The sequence below is a fragment of the Gallinula chloropus genome, assembly GCF_964237585.1.
Source record: "Gallinula chloropus genome assembly, chromosome: 26".
Lineage (NCBI taxonomy): Eukaryota > Metazoa > Chordata > Aves > Gruiformes > Rallidae > Gallinula > Gallinula chloropus.
This window is the reverse complement of record NC_140111.1, coordinates 2,559,033-2,579,443: the sequence shown is the minus strand read 5'-3', so window position 1 is coordinate 2,579,443 and position 20,411 is coordinate 2,559,033. Positions and strand designations below refer to the sequence as shown.

At 51.9% G+C, this 20,411-nt stretch overlaps 1 protein-coding gene across 1 annotated transcript in view; it reads left to right on the top strand.

The window, feature by feature from the left end:
• Window positions 1–20,411, top strand: part of FBXL20 (F-box and leucine rich repeat protein 20) — a gene marked incomplete at its 5' end in the record, with an annotated part of 36,691 nt that overhangs the window by 14,391 nt on the left and 1,889 nt on the right. The window contains 13 exons of the mRNA XM_084275363.1: window positions 1,696–1,757; window positions 7,993–8,047; window positions 9,885–9,959; window positions 11,905–11,999; window positions 12,349–12,417; window positions 12,606–12,701; window positions 13,863–13,989; window positions 15,080–15,154; window positions 15,277–15,407; window positions 16,744–16,804; window positions 17,318–17,362; window positions 18,770–18,826; window positions 20,081–20,293. Coding sequence (XP_084131489.1) covers window positions 1,696–1,757; window positions 7,993–8,047; window positions 9,885–9,959; window positions 11,905–11,999; window positions 12,349–12,417; window positions 12,606–12,701; window positions 13,863–13,989; window positions 15,080–15,154; window positions 15,277–15,407; window positions 16,744–16,804; window positions 17,318–17,362; window positions 18,770–18,826; window positions 20,081–20,293 — 1,161 coding nt within the window. The remainder of the gene's footprint in view (window positions 1–1,695; window positions 1,758–7,992; window positions 8,048–9,884; window positions 9,960–11,904; window positions 12,000–12,348; window positions 12,418–12,605; window positions 12,702–13,862; window positions 13,990–15,079; window positions 15,155–15,276; window positions 15,408–16,743; window positions 16,805–17,317; window positions 17,363–18,769; window positions 18,827–20,080; window positions 20,294–20,411) is intronic.

The window sequence follows — 20,411 nt, the reverse complement described above, 5'->3', positions numbered from 1 at the left end:
GAACTTGTGCTGTCTTGTGGTGGGATGTGCTGAAAGCATCTGGGGGGGTGGGACAACACTTCCCTTCTACGTGACGTTTTGGGAAAGAAAGCTGGAGACTTCGTGTCCCACTTCAGCATCGTGCCTGGGCACCCTGAGGTAATTAAAAAGTGGACTGTGATTGAGAGACAGGGGTTTAACTGACTCCTTGGAGTGCTGGGTTCAGCGTTCTCCTGTAGCCATGGCTGCTGCTCTGCTGATGGGAGCCCCTTGAAAGGCTGCCCAGCAGCAGCCCCTTAGCTTGTCATGTCAAGGTGGGGTGGTTTCACTGAGAGGGGCTGGGCTGGGGGTGGGGGGGTGGCTGCTCAGGTACAGAGTACTTGCTGCCTGGAGGAGCCTCTGTCTGTCTGTCTGTGATCCCTAGCTACAGCTTTGTAAGCCACTAAGGTCTTACTTTCCTTTTTTAACTCTTAATCTGATCCTCTGCCACTTAAGTGACCTAGCTGATGCTGGGGTCATTTGCTTTGCATAGATACCACTAAATTGACTGGGGGCTCCTAATTAACCAACAAAAATCACCTTTTTTGGACTGTAACTTCAGCACTGCTTTTTACCAGGTCTGTAGCTCAGGAAGATCAGCCCTTAGTTGTTCCAGGAGATTAAAGAGAACCTTGATTCATGAAATTAAAGCTCATTCTCCTTGCTCCCTGCTTGGCTTTTGGAAGTGTTGAAAGTGTGCTGCTAACTGGCTGTGGTCCAGAGATGGCACCAATCGTCCCTCCCACTGGCATGAGCGTGTGGAGGTTGGTGCTTTGGTTCTTTACCATGGCAGGATGGTGTGAAGCTTGATAAATGCTCCTCAGGAAGCATGTGAGGCTGTTTTCTTCAGGACTCCTTAGGAGAGAGAAGCTTCTCTCCCTCTTACAGCTACATGGGGTTGTTTTAGTTGTCCGAAAGCCCGTTTCAGCTTTGTCAGTTGTTGGCCAGCGTGATGATGTTTCCTCATGCAAAGCTTGTGGGATACAACAAACAGCTCCCACTTGGAAGAACACAGAGTTTTCCCAGACTCCTGTCTCCTCCTGATGCCACACCAGAGACCGTGTCTCCCTTTAAACCACACTTCAGGATTTAAAATCCCCTGCCCTGTTTGCCCTGAAGTCCTGAAGGATCCTCCCAAACAATTCCCTGCTGGGATGACATGGCCCTGGACCGCTGTTCGTGAGGCTCCTGCTGGTCCTGCCGTGCCTGTTCCCTCAGCCTCCCTGTGCTGGGCTGCTCCATGGCTCCTGGCAGCCTGTCCCTCCAGCCTGTTTGCTGTGTGCTTGTCTGAGGTGTTGTCACACGTTAGGGTTTCAAGTCCTGGTGTACCTCCACAGGGTTGTGACACCGGTGGGCACCTGGAGCAGTGCTGCAGGTGACACCTTCCTACAAACACACCCTCGTGATCACTTGTTTTTATAGATAAAATAGAAATACCTACTTATGTTTTGTATGTCAATCCACAGAGCATTCTAGAGCCGTGGTGCTTAAACTATATTGGATGTAATATTCTGTCTGACTGTGGTCTGGTCCTGGAGTTCAAAAGGTTGAGCACAGAGTTTTATCCTTGGAGGATTTACTGGGCCAAGGGTCTCTCCAGCAGCTTCTTCCCTAAAGCAGGGCTTGTTCCCACAGGGAAAGTGCCCAGCTAAAATGTGTCCCTTGTTTCTGTTCCAGATGTTCTCAAACAACGATGAAGCTGTGATCAACAAGAAGCTCCCGAAGGAGCTGCTGCTTCGGTAAGCTGCCTGTCCGGGTGTGCGCACACCGACCGCATCCTGTGAGCTGCCTGTCTGGGTGTATGCACAGTGGCAGTGTCCTGTGAGCTGCCTGTCTGGGTGTATGCACAGTGGCAGTGTCCTGTGAGCTGCCTGTCCGGGTGTATGCACAGTGACAGTGTCCTGTGAGCTGCCTGTCCGGGTGTATGCACAGTGACAGTGTCCTGTGAGCTGCCTATCTGGGTGTATGCACAGTGACAGTGTCCTGTGAGCTGCCTGTCCGGGTGTATGCACAGTGACAGTGTCCTGTGAGCTGCCTGTCTGGGTGTATGCACAGTGGCAGTGTCCTGTGAGCTGCCTGTCTGGGTGTATGCACAGTGGCAGTGTCCTGTGAGCTGCCTGTCTGGGTGTACGCACAGCGACAGCATCCTGCGTCAGGATTTGCAGCCAGGGGCTGATTCTGCAGGTTTGCTGGTAGATCCTGAGCTTGGCTTGGGTCACAGACGATCAGAGGGAGATCAGAGGTGCCCATCAGCACCAGGTTATGCTGAACACCATTAGGTTTTGCTGCTTGCAGTGTTCCCTCACTTTGCTGGCTGCCTGTTCTGTAGACAGAAGCGCTACAGACTGAACAGTCCTTAATGGGAAGAAGGGGTAAGTACAGGGTGGGGGGTGAAGACCACAGACACATGAAGCGAGGGGTCTGTGAGGTGTAGGGAAAGCAGGGAGCCTGGAAGGGAGAAAGAAAGGTCAGAGGTGGAATTTAATTGGGGTTTTCCATGGATTTCAGTGGGATAAGGGTGTGATCACACACGCCTCTCAGAGCACGGGTGAGCCTTCCCAAAGATTGGTTGAAGCGGAACGACCCTGAGTAGGACCAGTGAGCACATCTTGATCTGCAGGAAGTACTTGGTGTTGAGGAACATTGCTAGGCAGCTGGAGAGGAGTTTGTAGTAGGGAGGAGGGAAACCCTGCATCAGGCAGGGGATTCCAGCAGTACGAGCTGCAGCGTGGCTGGTTTTGCCTGTTGTGGCTCAGTATCGCTCATCACCCTGAGCCAAGCTGGAGCGGTGGGGGGGCTCAGGCTCCTCCAGGACCTGTGAGGAACCAGCAGCCTGAGTTTATAAACGTTAAAGTTCATAAGTGATGCTTTGGAGGGTTGGCATTCACTGTTAGCATACTGTGAAAATGAATTGGCGTGGATTGACAGTGCAGCCTTTGAAAGAGAAACTTGGATGCGTTCGTCTGCAGGAATCTCCTGTAAATGAGTGTCGCTGTCTCCCAGACAAAGCCCCGTGTGTCTGAGCAGTGCTGCTGTGCCGTGGCTCCTTCCCTGGTTTGTTCATTCTGCAGATGGCATTGATGCCCCGTGTGTGTGTGGTCGCAGCGTGGAAAGCTGTGCTCCAGCAAAAGAGAGAGTAGGAGGGTGCAGAAGGGCTGAACAGCCGCCTTTGTCACACCCCGAGGCGCAGAAATGTGCAGCCCCAGTAAGGCTTTTGTCTGGGAGGATGGGGTGGAGGTGTAAAGCACTCTGAAACCACTCCTTTGAGCATGTCCGTGCTTCAGCTGCCACGTCGTGTTCTGCCCTGCTGTGGTGGTGGTGATGCCTGTCCAGCCGTGATGCCTGTCCGGTGGTGGTCATGATTCCTGTCCCATGACGACGCCTGTCTAGCAGCAATGCCTGTCCCGTGGCAAGGTGATGCCTGTCCTGTGCTTCCCCAAGAGCAGGGCTCTGGGTGAATGCAGCACGTGGGCAGAGGGATCAGCTGATGGGTCACGAATCCTCATCCTGATGCTGCCATACCCACCACAGCTCCGTGTCCCTCCAGCTCAGTTTCCAGGAGCTGACACTTTACATGTGTGTAACCTTCCCATGGTTAAATATGAGCTAAACTGGTGTGAAAGCAGCAGTGTGTTCACCTCCTTCATCCCTCTGCTGCTGCCAGCTCCTCCCTGGGCAGCCTTGGGCTCTGTGACTCCAGACGCTGAACTCATGGGCCGCATCAGCTCTGGCCACGGTCGTGGCTCCGAAGGGGCATCATGTCCCTGTTGCCCTGGGCTGGTGTTAGCGATGCCCTGCTGAAAAGGTACATTCATTCTTTGAGGGCTGCCTGCCAGTCGCTGCTTGTCCACAAGCCAAACCCCAACCACGAGCCTGGATTCTCTGTGCCGGTGGTGGTCTCTGCTGGTTTCCTGAAGAAGGTTTGCTCTCAGCGTGACATGTGGCTGCTGAACAGCTTTACACTTGGCAGGGCGAAGGGTGCTGGGCTGTGGGAGCTCGTCTCTTCCTTACTGGTTCATGGACAGGTCAAGCAGTTTTCAATTCTCTCCTGGCATAAGCAGCTTTCTCTCCGTGCCGCTGCCTGCCAGCCCGTTCGCAGCACATCCAGCCACTGGCACTGCCTTTGCCGTCTGACCTTCAAGCCCTGTGTTGATTTATTCCTTGGGACCTGGAGTTCTGCTCGGGATGAGGAAGTGATGGAGTGTGTGGGGAACCAGCAAGTTGGCAGCAAAGTCATGGTTCCTCCCCTCCTGCCTGTCCCTTCAGCATGAAACGAGCACGGAGCGGAGCCTGACTGGAGCGGTGGGTCACTGGCATAAACCAGGGTGGATAATTTTAGCAGGCTGAAGGTCTAAGCTGGCTCACCTCAAAGCCTGCAGCACCCAGGGATTTCATTTGAGTCCTGACCCTAATCTAATTAGACAGGCAGTGGGAAAGTGAGGAGTCCTAGAAAACCCTGAGTGGATTAAGAGGTTGAAACCTGAAAAATGCTCTAACTGCAGTGTGGTTTAGCTGAATTCTGGTGCTGGAGTGTGCAGGGAAACCCTAAACCTACTGGGTGCCCTTGCAGGGAATCATTTCATCTGCTGCACCACCAGGCTTGTTTTAATTCCCATCCGGAATCCTCCACCTGCCTTCACCCACGGGCGCTGTTTGATGATAAAGTTATCAGGGGTGGTGATTTTATCTGGCTGTCAGCTCTGGAGAGGAAAAGCCCAGCGTGAGAGAGGAGCAGTGAGCTGTGAGCAAAGCAGAGATCCCTCATGTCGGGTGTAACGCATCCCATGACTCAGTACGTGATGTGTGTCGTGCTGCTCAGCCTGCTGCCAAAGACTCTTCTCTGCTTTCCTCCAGCACACCCAACTCTTACCTGACCAGAGCAGCAGATCCTTTTGGAAGGATTTGGTGCTTTGGAACAATCCCAGGAGGAATTGTCCTTCTCTTACCAGGAGAGGGTTTGGAGCATCCCAATTTCCAGTCAGCCCAGTACGTTTCCTCAGTGTTGAGTCTGGTTTTAGTGGAGCTACAGGGTAGTAGCAGGAACGTGAAGTATTTCCAGTGAAAGTATGGATTACCTTTGCTTTATGTGGTGCAAACTGCAGAGGAGAGACCCAGCTTTGCCAAGCTGTGTTCCTGTTGGAAGGTGATGATGGCTCAGTCTCCGCTTAGCCATGAGTGCAGCTTCTCTGTGGGTTTCCTGGGGTTCTTTTGTTCTGGTTTAAACCTCACCCAGCAGCTCTTTAGGGAAGAAGCCTGGCCTCAGGGCTTCGTGAGGAAGCTTAGCTCAGGTCATGGTGCTGGCAGGGCTTTACCTGTGCTCCTGCTGTTGGGGTTGGAGCCAATTCCACAAGGACCAAAACACACAACGAGAGTGGTGGCTGCTGCTGAGTGGGTCATTCCTGCCACCCAGCTCTGCTGAATCTGGGGCTGATATCGGTGAGGAAACACAAAAGCAGCTAAGAAAACACTGGGGAAAGGCTCTTGGGCTTTGCAGAGCCAAAGTCCCAGAGTTAGAGAGCGAGGAAGCTCCTGGCAAAGCTCAGCGATAACCTCAGAGGTGAGAGGGGCAAGTGCTTGGCTGCGCTGACATCCCGTTTGCTGTGTGGGCAGACTGGGAAGGGAGGAGCAGGAAGCAGAAGAGAATTTGGCCCAGACCTAATAGCCCTGACAGAGGGATGAGATGGTTATTAATATAACATTTCCATGGAGAAAGCAATTTTAATCACAGTATGGAAAGTGTGTGTGGCTGCTGACCCAGGCTCTGTTCCCATGGAGTCTGGTTTTATTTCTTTTTCCCCCCCTTATAATGGGAATCTGGAGTGAAAGTCGGAATTTTCCCAAGCTTCCATCGTTTCCCCTGGCTTTCCTTGTATTGTTGTACATGGACATTGTGCTAAATAAATCCTTGTAATAATACAAGGTGCTAAATAAATCATTGTAATAAATAAATCCTCAACACTCACATAACAGGCGTGAATAAACGACATTAATTCAAGGGGAAGATTGTCCATAAGCAGTTGGAAGGGAGAGTCAATCTCCTTCAGAAACCTGAGTTTGGGAGCCCAGAGCAGCGTTACAGGGAAGTGGGAGTAGCTCTCTCCCCCAGCACGATGCTCTGAGTGTTGTCTAGTGATGAGATGCAGAAAATGAGAAGTATTTTGACCCAAACTCCTGGGTCTGTGAGCATCTTTGGGCAGGGTAGAAGCCCAGGGGAGTGTGTGGTGGTATATTCTGCTCTATCCCAACTTAACTGAGTGTGTGGCTGTTGAGCCCTGTGATTCCTGGAAGCATCTGTGTTTGGATAAATAATCTCTGTTCATCAGTAGTGAGTGGCCTTTGCTTATCTTCCCCCAACACTGGTGTTTCTCAAGTGCTTCTTTTAACCTTCTGGTGAAGAACACTCAGTTCAGCAGTGGTTATTGCATCATCTCAGCCTTGCTGGTGTCCTCTCCTGGGATCTGAAAAGCCAGGGGCTGCTCCTTCTCAACCACCCAGGTGTCTGTGAGGGTGTGCTGCACGTGGTAACCTGCAGACAGAGCTCGGTGTGGGCAGCAGAAGCCCGGACAACCCCTCACTGCTCATCTCCAAAGCGCCTCTTCCCCCAGCTCCCGCAGTCCCTGTGCTGTTCATTCACACGTGTCTCTGTACGGCTGGGGGAGATGAGTCCATCACCCGCTTCCTCTCTGGGTGTGGGAGGCTCAGAACCCCCTCAGCACAGGGGGGGAGGTTTCTAAGTCACACAGTGAGCGTGCTGCCAGCCATGTTTTCTCCTAAGCTCTCCCAGCACGGGACAGCTGAGAGTGTCAGGGGGTACCTACACCCCACGCTCCACGCGGGGAGGTGACTCAGGCATTGCAGGTATCCACCCAACAGCTACTCCGCCTGTACGCTCTTCTCCTGAGGCAGTCTGGAGGGGCCTGGAGCAGCAGAGTTCCCTTTGGTCTCTGAGTTTCTCCTGCTTTGCTTGATGAGAGGGTTTTACCACGTGGGGTGCAGCAGTGGAGCACAACCACTCGCCCCAAACCACTCACACCCCCCTATGACCACGGTTTCCTTCTGGGCCTTGGTGTTTCAGACACTAAAGCTCAAAGCATTGCCTTACCTGTGTGAAACCCCTTCACCCTGCGGCTGTCCAGTCACTACCACAGCCCATGGGACCTCCCTACCCCTCTCTGCACTCGACTTTCTCTGTTCTGTGGCCTTTGAGTAACTAGAAACCAACCCCAGTGATAAATCGGTGCAGAATCAGGAGCCTTAAACACCCTCAGCCACCCCTGTGGTCACAGAACAGGGGGTGTGTGTGCCCCAGGGACAGGCAGGGGTGTCCTGGCCCAGCACGGCGCTGCGGAGAGTTACTGGGATAAAGGAATGAGACACTAACTAGGACAGCAGCTTTGGGGTGTTGGCCTGAGCACTGGGTGTGCCCTGGCAGAGGAACCACGTTCCACCACGGAGTGACCACATCAGCTTAACCCCAAACTCCCAGACACAGTCGGAGGGATCCTCTTGGAAAAGACAGTGGGAGCTGTGGGCTGACATCGGGCTGCCCCGTCGCTTTGATCCATTAACTGTCAATTATGGGGTGCCCGGTCGGTGAAGGTGTTGCTCCGGCTGTGCACAGCGATGCTCTTGTGTCCAGCAGGACCCAGTACAGCCCCACATGGGTCTTGTGTCCCGACTGAACCCCACGCTGGGCGGAAGAGCCTCAGGGTACCTGGAAGAGCCTTTTTTGGTCAAGAAGTGCTTGGTTTTGCAGCCAGTGAATGCTCCAAGGTGTGAGGTTGCTGTTTCACAGCGGCTCAGCCCCTGTGGTTTGCTTTCCTTTGTTCACTGCTACAGCTGCACCTCTCTTCACAGCTCAGCTGACTGACAGAGAAGTTTGGGTGTCCCCAGGCCTCCCCCTGCCCCTGTTGCCCCCGCTCACCCTGTTTCACCTGCAGAGAACTAACAAGGGCTCTTGTGTTTCCCTTGCAGGATTTTCTCCTTCCTGGATGTGGTCACTCTGTGTCGCTGTGCTCAAGTGTCCAGGGTAAGACCCTTTCCTCCTTGCTGGTGGATTTTAAGGGTTGATGGGATTTGGGTGGCAATCCTCTTGCCCCAGCCTTCCCTAGCATGTCAAACCGGGAGGATTTGTACCAGGGAGCTTTGTGCAACTCAACTATTGTTATTCAGTCACCAGTATTAACACTGTGACACCAGAAACTTCTGCTGGCACCAGTGACAGGGGACTCAAAGCTTGAACTGGAGCAGGTTACAGGGGGGAGGTGACCAGCTCTTTGCCCAGGAGCTCTCCAGCCAGCCTGGGTTTGTGCTGGGGGGGCTCCACTGCTGGAAGTACCAAACTTAGATGGGTCTGAAATGGCATCTTGAGGGTTTTGGTGGAGAAACAGACATTTTCATCCACAAAGACGCTGCCCAGTCACTGAAAGTTTACTCTCCTACTTGGATTAGTTAAGAAAGCCTGGAAGAAAGAAATGAGTGTCTGTTTTGTGAGGGTTGGGGTTCTTTAAGGAGCTCCTAGTTTTGGTGGCTTCGCCTAAGGAACTCCAGCTTGGATTAGTCATGTGAGAAAATTCCTTCAGCTGTGTAGAGCCACTGGTCTGTTGGATAGGTTTTCCTGCCAGTGCCTAGTAAGACACACAGAGGAATCAGAGAATCCCAGACTGGGCTGGGTTGGAAGGGACCCCAAGGATCACAGAGCTCCAACCCCCCTGCCACAGGCAGGGACGCCAACCTCCAGGCCTGGAGCTACACAAGGTTGCCCAGAGCCCCATCCAACTTGGCCTTGGACACCCCCAGGGATGGGGCATCCACCCCCTCTCTGGGCAGCCTGTTCCAGCCCCTCACCCTGCAGAGTAGTGCATGTAATAGGTGTGGTGTAAAAACATCCCTACTTACTCTTTCCTAACGATGGGCTCATGTTGATGATGAGATCTTGTTGATTACTTTGATTCCTTAATTAAAACTCGAGGCACAGTGCTGCAGTGACAACCTGTTTGATTTGCTAAGGGCAGAATGACTAACTTCCAGTTCCTGGTTCTCATTTGTAGCATGAACCACACCAGATTTGGTTGGTTTGTTTAAAAAAAGCCCAAAGCCAACCCAAAGCAAACCCTTAAGTCAGAGGTAGCGAGTGCTGTGGCTCCGGCAGCGGTGCTGGTTCTCAGGTAAGAGCTGGAAGCATTAGCTGGACAGCTAGTGAAGCTCTGCATCTCCCCATCTGTGGGATGTGGCACCCCACACACCAAGCTGTGGAGCTGCCTTGAACCCTTCATCCCACTGGAGGCAAGAGAGAAGGCGTGGAAGGTGCCAGCATCACCCACTGCGTGTGGGACCTCGCCGCACAGTCCCGCATCCCAGCACCACCGAGTCCTCCCCGTCCTCCCAGCAGCTTCACTTCCCTTGGCAGTGCAGACCCTTGGGGCAGGGTCTCCTCCCGGACTCCCCCGTGTCCTGCTGCCCTTCATCTTCCTCTCGGTCCTGCGAGCATCCTCCAAAGGCGCTGCTTGAGCCGGCGATGCTGCGGAGGGAATTTATCCCAGCCAGGAGCTGATGCCCACGCTGCAGCGCTGCCTCCTGCCCCAGGCTCAGCATCCACACTCCCCCCCAGGAGCAGAAGTGGCCGGGGCACCACGTGCTTCCTTCCCTGTTTTGGGGGCTGGCGATGAGCGTGCCGCGTAGGCGAGGGGCCTCTCTGAGCAGCGACTCTGGTAACTGCACAGTTTCTCCTTGTTGGCTGTAATTCGTGTTATTTTACATCTGAGGCAGAATGTTGTCTCTAGAGGGATGGAGCTGTAACGAGGTCCCCACTGATGGGGGGGTTTGTTTCATATTAACAACACCTTTACGTTTTTTCCCTGATAAAGGCATGGAATGTTCTGGCCCTGGATGGCAGTAACTGGCAGCGAATTGACCTGTTTGATTTCCAGAGGGATATTGAGGTATAATTAAGTGACATACAAACCCATTTTTCTCTTGTTAAAATGTAATTACAGCCTAGAATGGATTAATACTCCCAATGTTACCCTCTCTGCCTTCCCTGGAGATAGAAATCATTAATTTCAGTTCTTCTTAGCTTCAGGGACTCTTTAAAGGCTTGGCAATCCATTCAGCTTTTGAAAATGGACAGATTTATGTGTCTGTGTGAAGGCATCCAGGTAGCAATAGAAGGAAGGTATTTGTGTGTGCCCTGAAAACAGGAAGAAGTAGAATAGTGGGCAGCTGCTTCACTAGGAGAGGATGCTGTGGTCGTGCTGGTCTTAAACTCAGGTTAATCGGGAAAAGGGATGAGGAAAAAAACCCCACTGAAGCTTCTTAGGAGGATGTTGTATCCTTGTTAAAGGAGTTGGAGGGAGATAGGGTACGTGATATTTTAAACAGAAGTATAAATCAGAGGCTGAGCAAAGTCCCAGGCCCTGTGGGAAGTGTGGAGGTTATTTGTGGAGGGAGGAGTTACCCTGGTCTGTGCCAGCTGGGTACCGAAGCTGGATAAGGGGCAGGGCTGTGGTACCTGATGACTTCTGAGCAGCTGGACTCTCCTCACAGCAAGCCAGCAGTGTGGTTTTTGTCCATGGTGATCAATACTGTAGCTCTTAACGTGCCCTGGAGGCTCTGGACCTGTGTAATTATTTACTTGCATAGAGGCCGAGCCCGGTCTCTGGAGGGAAGGTGGCCCGAGCTGCCCAGCCGTGCTGCTGCCAGAGCTGTGTGCAGGAGGGAGTGCTGGGAATGCAGACTGGGCTCTTCTCACTCCTCAGTGGGTTTTGCACAGGTTTATCATCCCTTTGTTCTCCAACCACTCCATACACCCAGCACGTGTTCCTGCATAAGCACAGGCTCACCCAGCTAAAACAAAGCACTTGAATGGGTTGTACCTGACCTAACAGAACTGCTGGGCTTTGTGATGGACGAGGTGTTTGCTAGGTGTAAACTCTCTAGGTAAAGGTGTTGGAATCCTGTAATTCAAACACAGGAGTTTGTAGGCTTGCTGGAAGAATTGCACATTCAGACAGGCTGTTTCAGACTCTCCAGCCCTCTGTCAGCCTTCACTGCGGAGCTGCTCCCCAGGAGCAAGTGGCCAGACAGCAGCAGAGGGTGCTGGGGTCCCTTTTTTTGGCCGTGGCATTCCCCTGTACTGAGCCTGATGCTTGATTTTATTGTTTAATTAATTTTTTTTTAACCCAAAAAAGATCATAGAAAAATCTCTCCATCGTTCCAGAGTCTTAAATGCCAACTAGTACTTGGAGAGCAGAGGGATGCTCCTGTTCTGTGCTGAACAGCCACGTAGACCAGAGCAGAAGGGAAGGGTTTGAACTTCTGGACACAGATACAAGTATTTTTCTGAGATGTTTTTGCACTTCATTCACAGTGAGAAATAGCTGGGTGGGTGTGAGCTGGTAGCAGGGCCTTTGGAGGCTTCCAGTGAAATTTGAAATTCAAAGGGTGGGTGTTTTTCTAGATCTCTTGGACAGAAAGGTTTGAATGCCTTTTTCTGGGAGAATAAAGCCCCTGGCCTGGTTCCACCTCCTCTCTCTTTGGAATAGGAACCTCATCCTGTCCATTTCTAGTGCAGGGATCATCCTTATCTGTTGGCATTGCTTCTGTCCTTCTTGGGAAGGCGGTATCGGTGTCCAGGAGCTCCTGGCTGGAGGAGGTTCCTCAGTCATTAGCAGCTTCAGACTAATTGTTCCTTGTCTCTCCATCTTCAGAAGCTGAATGATTCCCCCTCTCCCCCTGCCTTAGGTTATTATCGTGGCGTTGCTGTTCTCCTAGCGCTGTTTTACCTAGAGTAACAGACTGTCCTCAGTCTGCAAAGCATTTAATTCCTCTTCTTGAAGGTCTGGGTGACTCTGGGGCTGTAACCTGACTGTTTCTGTCCCTTGACAGGGCCGGGTGGTTGAGAACATCTCGAAGAGATGCGGGGGTTTCCTGCGGAAGCTGAGCCTGCGCGGCTGCCAGGGAGTGGGAGACAACGCGTTAAGGTAGCGCTGGGGCTTCCTGCTGCTCTGGGATGGGGTGGGAAGAGCAATTCTGTTTCTCCAACCAGGGGGTATTGGAATCATTTCTCATTTTTAACTTCACACTGTCAGGATTTTCCTCAGTTCCCACTAAAATTCACGCCAGGTGAAGTGCTAATCAGCGGTGACTTGTGGGCTGCTGCCTTTAGGCTGGGAAATCCCAGGGCAAAATCCGGGGCAACATAAATGATTTGCTTTATTTATTTACTTACTCACTTTGAGAGACTCTTCCAAAACGTCTCTGGGGTGCTACAGTTAAAACAAGTGCTGTCAAACACCCCAAAACACATCGTTTCCCTTTGCTTTAACCCAGGACCTTTGCACAGAACTGCAGAAACATCGAAGTCTTGAACCTCAACGGCTGCACCAAGATCACGGATGCGTGAGTAGAGTTCTGTTCTGGTTTCCCCTCATCCCCCTTCCCGTGTGTGCCACAATGTATTCTCCATCCTTTGGGGATTTTAAGGGGAAACCAGGCTTATAGGTAGATGATGTAACGCCTGTCATATGAAATGTCCCCGCCGTGGGATGAGCCTGTCGCATGAGTGTGTCTCCTGTGCTCTCTTCCAGTACGTGTACCAGCCTCAGCAAGTTCTGCTCTAAGCTCAGGCACCTTGATCTGGCTTCCTGCACTTCCATAACCAACCTCTCCCTGAAAGCACTGAGGTAGGAATCAACCACGTGGACGTTTGCCCATTGATTCCAGTGTCACCCACCGTTGCCCTGAGCATCTCGTGAGCCACAGAGGAGACTGATGTAGGCTGAGGTGTAACTGAGAACTCAGATGTTCTCCAAAAGAGCTCAGCCTGTTGCCTCCTGGTTTGCTGAGGCGGAGGAGGACTCAGACTTGGTCAGAGCTGCCCTTGGCCTTGTTTGTATCCACCCCGATGCTCATGAGCTGTAAGAAAAGAGTGATGCTCGTTTAGTCATGGAGGAGGGATCTGGGGAGGGATAAAAGCTTTCCTCTGCCTCTCTGAAATGCTCCTTTACTGACAGTCAACCTCATTGTAAGCGTAGCCCTGTGTACTGAGCAAGTGTTTGCACAGCTTGGAGGTGACACCAGCATGTGACTATTTGTCTTTTCAAACTGCTTAGGAGACATAGAACTGCTTAAATCTGCTAAATGGAATTGCCAAGTAATCTAGAAAAGGAAGGGACAGACAGACATTGGTGGGAAGATATTGGGACAGAGAAAAGGAGGCAAAAAAAACCCACTAAAGGTAACAACAGAGGCCAAGCTACTAAAAAATAATAAAATATCCAAGTGATACACCAGTGGAATAAAAGAAAGCACAGGAAAGCTCTGTCATGGGGAAGAAATACTGGAGGGTGAATCTAGACACTGGAAGAAAAGAGATTTGAGAGAGCAAATGATGGATTAAATTATTCTTTTAGCTACACTAAAATACTTGGGGTCTGTTCTTCCCTTCCCTGGAGGGTCTTCATCCTCCTCTCTGATTCCATGAGGTCAGAGTCGTGCTGCAGCTGTCTGAAGTACGTGGTAGCACGTGTCTCCTACTCCTGTGACAGCATCTGAAGGGGGAAGGCTTTGCCTGGACAGTTAGAAGCAGCATGGGGGACATCACCCTTGGGTCTGGGTCCGGATCTGCGTTCAGATCCAGAAAGCCCCTGAAGAGCATCTCTCCTTGTCTAGGAGCTGGGAAGTGTCCAAAACAGGATAAACCGGTGGCCTTTTACCCTCCTAACAGAAGGTGGGGTGGGGTGTGGGGGTCCCAGAAATGGGGTGGGATGAGATGCCGCCTCAGAGCAGGATTTATTTCCAAAACAAAACCGAGTTTCCACTTGCTTTTCCTTTCACCTCTGAAGCGAGGGCTGCCCACTGCTGGAACAGCTGAATATCTCCTGGTGTGACCAAGTGACCAAGGATGGCATCCAGGCCCTGGTGAGAGGCTGTGGGGGACTCAAAGCCCTGTTCCTGAAGGGCTGCACGCAGGTACGGCTCCGTGGAGGGGGCTGATTTCCACTGTAACTCAGAGTACAGGGATGAGGTGTTGTGGATGTTTCTATTTCCAGAACTGCTACTGAAATTACTCACAGCCTGTTGGAGGTTAACTGCTTTTATTGAGCTGGTTTAATAGTGTTGACCTTGGTCAAATAGCAGGGCAGCGATCACCCTGCATCCCTGGCCGGGTTGGATGGGCCTGGAGCTGCCTGGGCTGGTGAGAGGTGTCCCTGCTCATGGTAGGGGTGAGACTGGATGGGCTCTGAGGTCCTTTCCACCCCAAACCATTCAGACTTTTGTCTGAAGTGCCTAGAATAACAGCTCTGTGGTGTTTATTTCTCCTGTGCCTGGACACAGAAAGTGCCAGAAGGTTGTTAGGCCGAGCACAGCAGCAATACGCCGGCTCGGCCCAGAAAGCAGTGACCCCACACACAGGCCCAGCCCCAGGGCTACAGTCAGTGTTCTAAACTCACACCACCACTGGGTTTTGGTGGAGACACATGGCTGTAGAAGTGACTTGATTCAAGATACAACCATCTCCACCTGTTCTGAGAACTGGGGTCATAGAAACAGCTTGAGTTTGGTAATTTATGGAGCCGTGAGTAATATTGATGGCAATACATCCTTGTTATCAATTACTTGCCATCTGTTCTTAGGGAGTTAGGAATAGCAGGCTTTTTTACCATCAGAAAGCAAAACCTGGGTGTGTTTGTGCTCCTCACATTGAAATAAGACTCTTTGATTCTTGGAAGTTCCAGCATAGCAATATAAAGATGGTGGTACTGACAGGCCCTGGCTGAGGCCTTTCCTGGAGTGCTGTAAACAGCTTCTGATTTCACTACTGGCTTTGTTAATTCCCTGGATTTTTTCTTAAATCAGTCCCTTGGTGTCGTGGGTCTCAGAACCCTGTTCTGAGGTGGTGATGAAGCAAGTCCTGTCCTTCCTGCTGTGTGTTTTGAGGCTGGGGTGTGTTGCCCTCCTCCCCCAGAGTTATCCAAACCCGAGGTGCCCTCTTCTTCTCCAAGCTTTATTTTGGGGCTCACTTTGGGCATTAACAGGTCTCTCAATTCTTCTTTTCCAGCTTGAGGATGAAGCTCTGAAATACATTGGTGCACATTGTCCTGAGCTGGTGACTTTAAACCTTCAGACCTGCTTAGTAAGTGAAGTCTCCTCTGACTGCCCAGCTCAGCTGTGCCTGGTTGGAAGCCCGAGGAGGAGAAGGCACAGCACCTTGTACCTCCACCTGGCTTCTGATGGTGTTCTTGTTCTGCCTTGTAGCAAATAACAGATGATGGCCTCATCACAATATGCAGAGGGTGCCACAAGTTACAGTCCTTGTGTGCTTCGGGCTGCTCCAACATCACAGATGCCATCCTGAACGCCCTGGGGCAGAACTGCCCGCGGCTTAGGTAAGTCCCACCGACCTCTTGCACCCTGGAGATGTGGCTGTGTGATATTTGAGTCATTTCAAGCTCTGGAGATCCTTCTGGAAGTGCATTTTTTTAATCACTGAGCTTTTTCCAGGCATTTGCTGGGGGGGTGTTGTTGTTTTACCCAATCTCCTGCTTTCTAAACTTGGGTGAGTAACCCAGTGGTAAAAGAGCTCCATGCTGTGCACTGCCAGGAGTAACCATCTCCCTTTGCCCCACCGTGGATCTGCTTGTGTTCTCTCACAGTTGAGGTTGGGTTCCTTCAGCATTGAGAACTGAAAACACCATTTAAGCAGCGTTGTTCCCTCCCTCCACGTGGTTGTAGCAGGGTTTTCAGGAGGGTTTAGTGGCAGGGGGAGTTTGTGCTCTCACTCTGCTTGGCACAGGGGCTCCCAGCGACATCTCTGTGGGGCCCTGCCACCACCACCATCATCATCATTATCATTATTATTGTTATTATTGTTATTATTAGTATTGGGTTTGGGGGGTTTAGTTAGCACAAGTTCCTTCAGGAAGACTTTGCTGTGCCTCAAGAAATGGCCTGGTGCAGAAAGAGGAGATGGTTTATTATCTGGCATAACTATTTCTGTGATAAGCTCATTTAAAGAATCCCAGGTATGAAGCAGAGCATACTCTGTACATCCAGTATCTGGAAACCAGTTCCTAGAGAGGAAGGTGAACTGGGATTTTGGTTCCAAGTTTATGTTCAGCTTCAAAGGATTAAACACTGTGCAGTAAAATCCATAACACCATTCAAGCAAGGTGGTTTCTTGTCAGTGAAGGTAGATAAACACCTTAACTCTGTGAAGTTAAACCTCTGTAGGGCTGTGGTGACTGGCCAAGAGTTCATCTGGTGTCACAGGAGCAAGCAGTTCACCTCTTTAGAAGACTTCAGACTCTTCTCTAGTGGCATTTAGTATTTATTCTTCCATGCCCACCTTCTGGGATGCTGTGTATTACACCCTTTTTCACCATAAGATCTGTATTTTGGGTGGAAACCAGAGGAGATCACTTGGGGAGGTTGTGGAGTGTCCAGCAATGAAGATGTTTAAGAGCACCTTAGCCCAGCATTTGTGGGATGAGCCCTCCCTGCCCCATAGTGGGACGGGATGACCCTTGGAGTTCCCTTTTATCCTGACTCCTATGCTCAGGGGTAGAGGGTGGGTGCTCTGTGCACATCATCCCCTCACACAGCACAGCCTAAAACCGGGTCAAACTTTTCTGGGTTGCTGGAAGCTGTTAATGAAACACTCTGAAAAGCAAACTGACTCCAAAACTGGCTCCACCACGGCTGATACACATTCTCTCTGTGCAGAATATTAGAAGTTGCAAGGTGTTCTCAGCTAACAGATGTGGGCTTCACCACTCTAGCCAGGGTAAGTGCTCCTTTCTGCTTTCCCATCAACTCTCTTTGCTCTCTTTTCCTCATAGCTGGGACCAAAACAGTCCCATCCTCTCTCTGCAATGCTTTCCATCTCGGTGTTCGAGGAAGCTGAGTTACAAAAACCAGGCTGGCTGTATCTTTGGCATCATCCTGACTCACACATCTGGGAGGACGTGCAGCCAAACTGCCTGTGATGTTAAAAACTTGAGAGTTATAAACTTTACTGTTGTTTTTTTCCTAGATTAATCTGTGTTTTCAACAACTGACCCTAAATTTACTCTCTATGAGTAAAATACCTCTCGGTGCCTTTCAATGAGTGAAACTGCTCAGGTTCCTTTAGTGCATCTGGTGCTGTTTGTAAAGAAGCAGGAACCTTTCAGCCATGATGTTTTGTGGCAGAAAGACCTTTTGTGGCTTTTTAAAGGACTGTTACTGTCCTTGTGTTGATATTTACTGCCTGAACTTTGTACTTAGCTTGTGTATTCAATCTTGTCTGTGTTCCTAGAACTGCCACGAGCTAGAAAAAATGGACCTGGAAGAGTGTGTCCAGGTAAGAGGGGTCCCTCTGGGTTGGGTTGGGGTTTGGAGGGGGGTTTAGCATGGGCCCAGCAGTCTGGAACACGGTGAAAATGGTACTGTGAGTAGCAAAAAGCAGCTCTAATTAGTGTGTCCTGATGGTCATGCAATAGGTGTGACCCTGGGCACAAGATAAAGTCACCAGGGTGAGATCTCAGCACCGAAGGGAAAGTTTGTGCCATGGGTGTTGCCAGAAATAAGGGAACTTACCTCTCTTTTGGGGGAAAAAAACCCACTGGGTACTGAGAACAGCGATGATTTTATAGAGGATGAGGCAGCAACTGGAAATAAACCCATGGAGCTCCTGTCACCCTTCCACAGAGGCACTGGGATTGGGTGTGACGAGTCTCCTGTCCAGTCCATATGTGACACATGCTGGTCTGTAGGGTCCCTGTGTAAGCCAGTAGCCATTTCAAGGCAAGTTTATGGGGGAAAACAGTTGAATTCACTCATTAAAATCTCCTAACCCAAAGGATGGGTCTGAAATCGATTCAGATACAGACAGTGGGGGGTAACAGGAGTTTACTCCGTGCCCTGAGAACAGCATAACCCTGGTGTTCCGTACTTCCTGGTGTTTACAGGGCAGGGATGCAGGAGATCCCAGCAGGAAATGACAGTAGTCCAGACAGGAACTGATGTAAAGTTAACCCAAAAGGGAAGCAGAAAATCTGGGCTGTGTCCTTGGAGTGACTGCACTGAACAAAGCCCAGGCAGGTCCCTGCTGAACACTGTTGAGTGATGAGCTGTGGGGTCGGGTCCTTTCTTCCCTGAGAAGAAAGAGGAACAATTTGGCACTTGGAAGGGGATTTGAACACCCTCCCCTGCTTTGAGACATCGTGGTCTTGAAGAGGTCTGCTGGCTTCATCAAACCCCAGACCAGTTTGGATGGGAAGGGCCCTCTGTGCCCCCCCAGTGCCACTCTGTCATGGGCAGGGACACCCACCATCATCCCAGGGTGTTCCAAGCCCCATCCAACCCAGCCTTGAACCCTGACAGGGATCCAGGGGCAGCCCCAGCTTCTCTGGGCACCCTGTGCCAGGGCCTCCCCACCCTCCCCAGGAGGGATTTCTGCCCCCCAGCTCCTCTCCATCTCCCCTCTTACTCCTCTTAATTGTGAGCTTATCCTGCTTAAAGTTCAGAAGACCACTCAGAGCTCTGCCATAAGGGTCCTTTAAGGGCGTCAGTTGATTTCTGGAAGGACATGGAAGAATCCAGACACCCGATGCTCTCAGCCCCACAGGAGATGGGTCCCAGAGGGGCTGTGGACACACTGCCCTGTGTCAGGCCAGAGTTGGCAGGTTTTCTTCCATTGGAGGGGGGGGGTGTGAAAAAGTCCTTGTGCAAAGCACCCAGCATGAGAAGGGCTTATTCTTTCTTCCAGATAACAGACAGCACGCTAATCCAGCTCTCCATACACTGTCCACGCCTTCAGGTTCTGGTGAGTAGGAGGAGTGAGGTTTCCAGCCCTTTCTTCCCATAAACAAAGGGGTTCCGAGGTGCCGCCCGCGGGGATTTGTCTCCTTCACTTCACAGGAACTGGGCAGATCTGGGCCAGAAACTTGACCCCAAAGAACCTATTGTCCCCCCCCTGCTGCCAGCACTGATCGTGCGCCGGGCACCCAGGGCTGCCTGAAAGGGGGTTGGAGGACACTGGATGCTGTACCAGGCTCTGGCTGTCCTCAGCAGAGCCTGTCCTCAAACCAGGCTGCCTGGCTGTCCGTCCTCAAACCGGGCTGCCTGTCTGTCCATCCTCAAACCAGGCTGCCTGTCTGTCCATCCTCAAACCAGGCTGCCTGTCTGTCTGTCCGTCCTCAAACCAGGCTGCCTGGCTGTCCGTCCTCAAACCGGGCTGCCTGTCTGTCCATCCTCAAACCAGGCTGCCTGTCTGTCTGTCCTCAAACCGGGCTGCCTGTCTGTCTGTCCATCCTCAAATCAGGCTGCCTGTCTGTCCGTCCGTCCTCAAACCGGGCTGCCTGTCTGTCCATCCTCAAACCAAGCTGCCTGTCTGTCCGTCCGTCCTCAAACCGGGCTGCCTGTCTGTCTGTCCATCCTCAAACCGGGCTGCCTGTCTGTCCATCCTCAAACTGGGCTGCCTGTCTGTCCATCCTTAAACCGGGCTGCCTGTCTGTCCGTCCATCCTCAAACCGGGGTGCCTGTCTGTCTGTCCATCCTCAAACCAGGCTGCCTGTCTGTCCGTCCATCCTCAAACCGGGGTGCCTGTCTGTCTGTCCATCCTCAAACCGGGCTGTCTGTCTGTCCGTCCTCAAACCAGGCTGCCTGTCTGTCCATTCTCAATCTGGGATGCCTGTCTGTCCTCAATCTGGGCTGGCTGGCTGGCCTCAAACTGGGCTGGGGCTGTCCATCCTCAAACTGGGCTGGCTGCTTGTCCATCCTCAAACCGGGCTGTCTGTCTGTCCTCAAACCGGGCTGCCTGTCTGTCCGTCCATCCTCAAACCGGGCTGTCTGTCCGTCCGCCTGCCCTTCTGTGGGAGAGGGGGGCTGCAGCCCTTCTCCCCAGTACCGTGAGCTGGGCAACTGGTGCCCGTAAAGCTTCCTGGCTCTAAAGCCACGTTCCTCTCGGTCCGAATCTGTGGGAATCAAGCCCGGGTCACTCCTGCATCCCCCCCCCAGGGTGTTGGCTTCGTTTTGCCGCTGGCTGAGGCCGCTCAGGGCTGCTTGTGTTTGGGTGCAGAGTCTGTCCCACTGTGAGCTGATCACGGACGATGGGATCCGTCACCTGGGGAACGGCGCCTGCGCCCACGATCGCTTGGAGGTGATCGAGCTGGACAACTGCCCCCTGATCACAGACGCCTCCCTGGAGCACCTGAAGAGCTGCCACAGCTTGGAGAGGATAGAACTGTACGACTGCCAGCAGATCACGCGGGCGGGGATCAAGAGACTCAGGGTAAAGACCGAGTAGCGCTACAACACAGCGAGAGCCTCGGGGGCTTCACGTGGGGGCAAGAGGGGGGGCTGAGGCTCTGGATCCTCGCAGTGTTGGGGCTCATTCTTTAATTGAGAAC